This window comes from Trachymyrmex septentrionalis, unplaced genomic scaffold (genome assembly GCF_001594115.1).
Source record: "Trachymyrmex septentrionalis isolate Tsep2-gDNA-1 unplaced genomic scaffold, Tsep1.0 scaffold51, whole genome shotgun sequence".
In the NCBI taxonomy this organism is placed as follows: domain Eukaryota; kingdom Metazoa; phylum Arthropoda; class Insecta; order Hymenoptera; family Formicidae; genus Trachymyrmex; species Trachymyrmex septentrionalis.
In genome coordinates, this window is record NW_017305683.1 from 929,231 (window position 1) to 931,231 (window position 2,001).

Consider the following 2,001-nt stretch of genomic DNA (forward strand, 5'->3'; position numbering starts at 1 on the left):
GTTTATGTCATGTGCGAGTACCACGCCCTTCGAATACGTATGCCCGTCACATGATAACAGGGTACGAAAAGCGCAGTTATATCTTTAAAAACACGGACAAATCTTATCGAAAAATATATCGTGCTATATTCTTAAAAAAAGAACAACGATAATCGCTTTGCTGATTCATCCTCGCAAATATACAGTCTAACAATCCGACCAGCACACACATTTGAAACATTATTAACTAGATTAAAAATCTGAGTGTAACACGTAGTGGTTAAATATATATAAAGATAAATGCTCAAACAGGGATATTTTTCTCTTTCTTTAGCTTATGTCACATATTTAAAACATGGCAGAGTAAAAACGATACTAAATATACAGGATATTACTAATATAACACTGTTATATGTATTTCCTTTTGTTATTATATTTTTTCGTAATTTTACATTAAAATGCCATTTTAAATAATTTGTTATAAATTCTGCGATTTTTTTTTATTTCTTTGTTTAATGTACCAAAATTTCCTAATTTTTAATTTAAAAGTTTATGATTCAAAATTTAACGATTTATTATATTAAAATTATTTTAATTTTAGTTAAATTTTAGTTAATTTTGAAATTTTAGTTTAGCTTAATATTTACGATTAAGAGAGAAAGAGCGTTGAAATATCCTATATTTTTAAAAAGAGGATGATCTCTATAAAATTAGTTTAAATAGAGATTTAGTTTCTTCTTAAAAATAATTGGATTATTTCTCTTAATAAAAGTTGGAAGATTATTTAAAAAGTCGGAAATGTGCAAATGCGAAATATCATGAGAAAAAGTTGCCATATATCATGGCTGAGAGCACAGTTTCTTTTTAATTCATTTTGGACCATAAAATTATTCCGCGAATAGTCACACGTTTCACGACGTTCTCATTAAGTAAAATTCGCAGTTTGCAAGTAAAATATACTCGGGAATAATTTCGTGTAAAAGTAATAAAAATAGTCTGATTTCTTAAGTGCTATTGCATACACAATTATAAAACGGACTAGAAATTATTTCTAAGGCGAAAAGAGGCAGTCACTAAACAATTTAAAAATTAAACTCACTACCGATTCCAAAAACTTGATCGCCTGAATGACCACAAGAACATGTAATACCAAAATAAGTATTTCTATCTTATACATGTGCTGCAATCTCTCCATTAATGCGTAATAAATACGTCTGTATGCTCGAGTACTGAATTCGCTCAATCTTTCCATCGTATGATGCAGCTTAACGTGTTCACTACATAATCGCTCTAGAAATATAAATAATTAGTATTATTAAAGGAAAAATATTTACTGGCTTAATTAAAGTGCGGTAATTTTATTGCATAATTTTATGTCTATTATGTACGATTATGATGTACGTTGACTTGCATTTAAGAAAGAGAATCTTATTCAGCTATTGCATAATTTGCATAAATAATAATATTTGTTTAAAGCTACTTTTCTTATATTTCCATATTTTCTTATGTATTCCATTTTAGAGACAAAACAAAAAAGTTACTAAGTAGTATTTTTAATTTTGTTATGTTAAATTTCTATTTGTAACAATTAGTATATAACATTACCTGTATCTGTATGAATCTCTTCCTCCGATGGAGGTAAATACTTGTTCAACATAACTTCAGCAAAATCAGTAGTGTTATCAACAGTCTTTAAAATATTGATACCAGTTTCAGTTGACATGACTCTGTCGGCTTGTTGCCAGCTGTAGATACGTAGGTAGTGGACCTTATAATATGTAAGTAGAGTCATAATCCTTAGTCTTTGTTTGGTTTCCCGTTTTAAATCGGTAAAAGTTTTTACCGCAGGACGGAGATGTTCAGATACCATAGATTTGGTGCGATTCAATATCTGGAAAAGAAAGAATATAAAAAATGAATGCATTTATAAATTTGAAATCAAATAATTAAAGATCCATATTGTGAAGAGAAATATATATATATATATATATATATATATATATATATATATATATATATATA

The 2,001-nt window shown here is 27.7% G+C and overlaps 1 protein-coding gene across 1 annotated transcript in view; it reads right to left on the reverse strand.

The window, feature by feature from the left end:
- Positions 1-755: 755 nt before the first annotated feature.
- LOC108751675 (lipid storage droplets surface-binding protein 2-like) overlaps positions 756-2,001 on the reverse strand; it is a 2,795-nt gene continuing 1,549 nt past the window's right edge. The window contains exons 3-4 of the mRNA XM_018491977.1: positions 1,585-1,870; positions 756-1,269 (exon numbers count right to left, since the gene is read on the reverse strand). Coding sequence (XP_018347479.1) covers positions 1,031-1,269; positions 1,585-1,870 — 525 coding nt within the window. The 3' untranslated portion in view covers positions 756-1,030. The remainder of the gene's footprint in view (positions 1,270-1,584; positions 1,871-2,001) is intronic.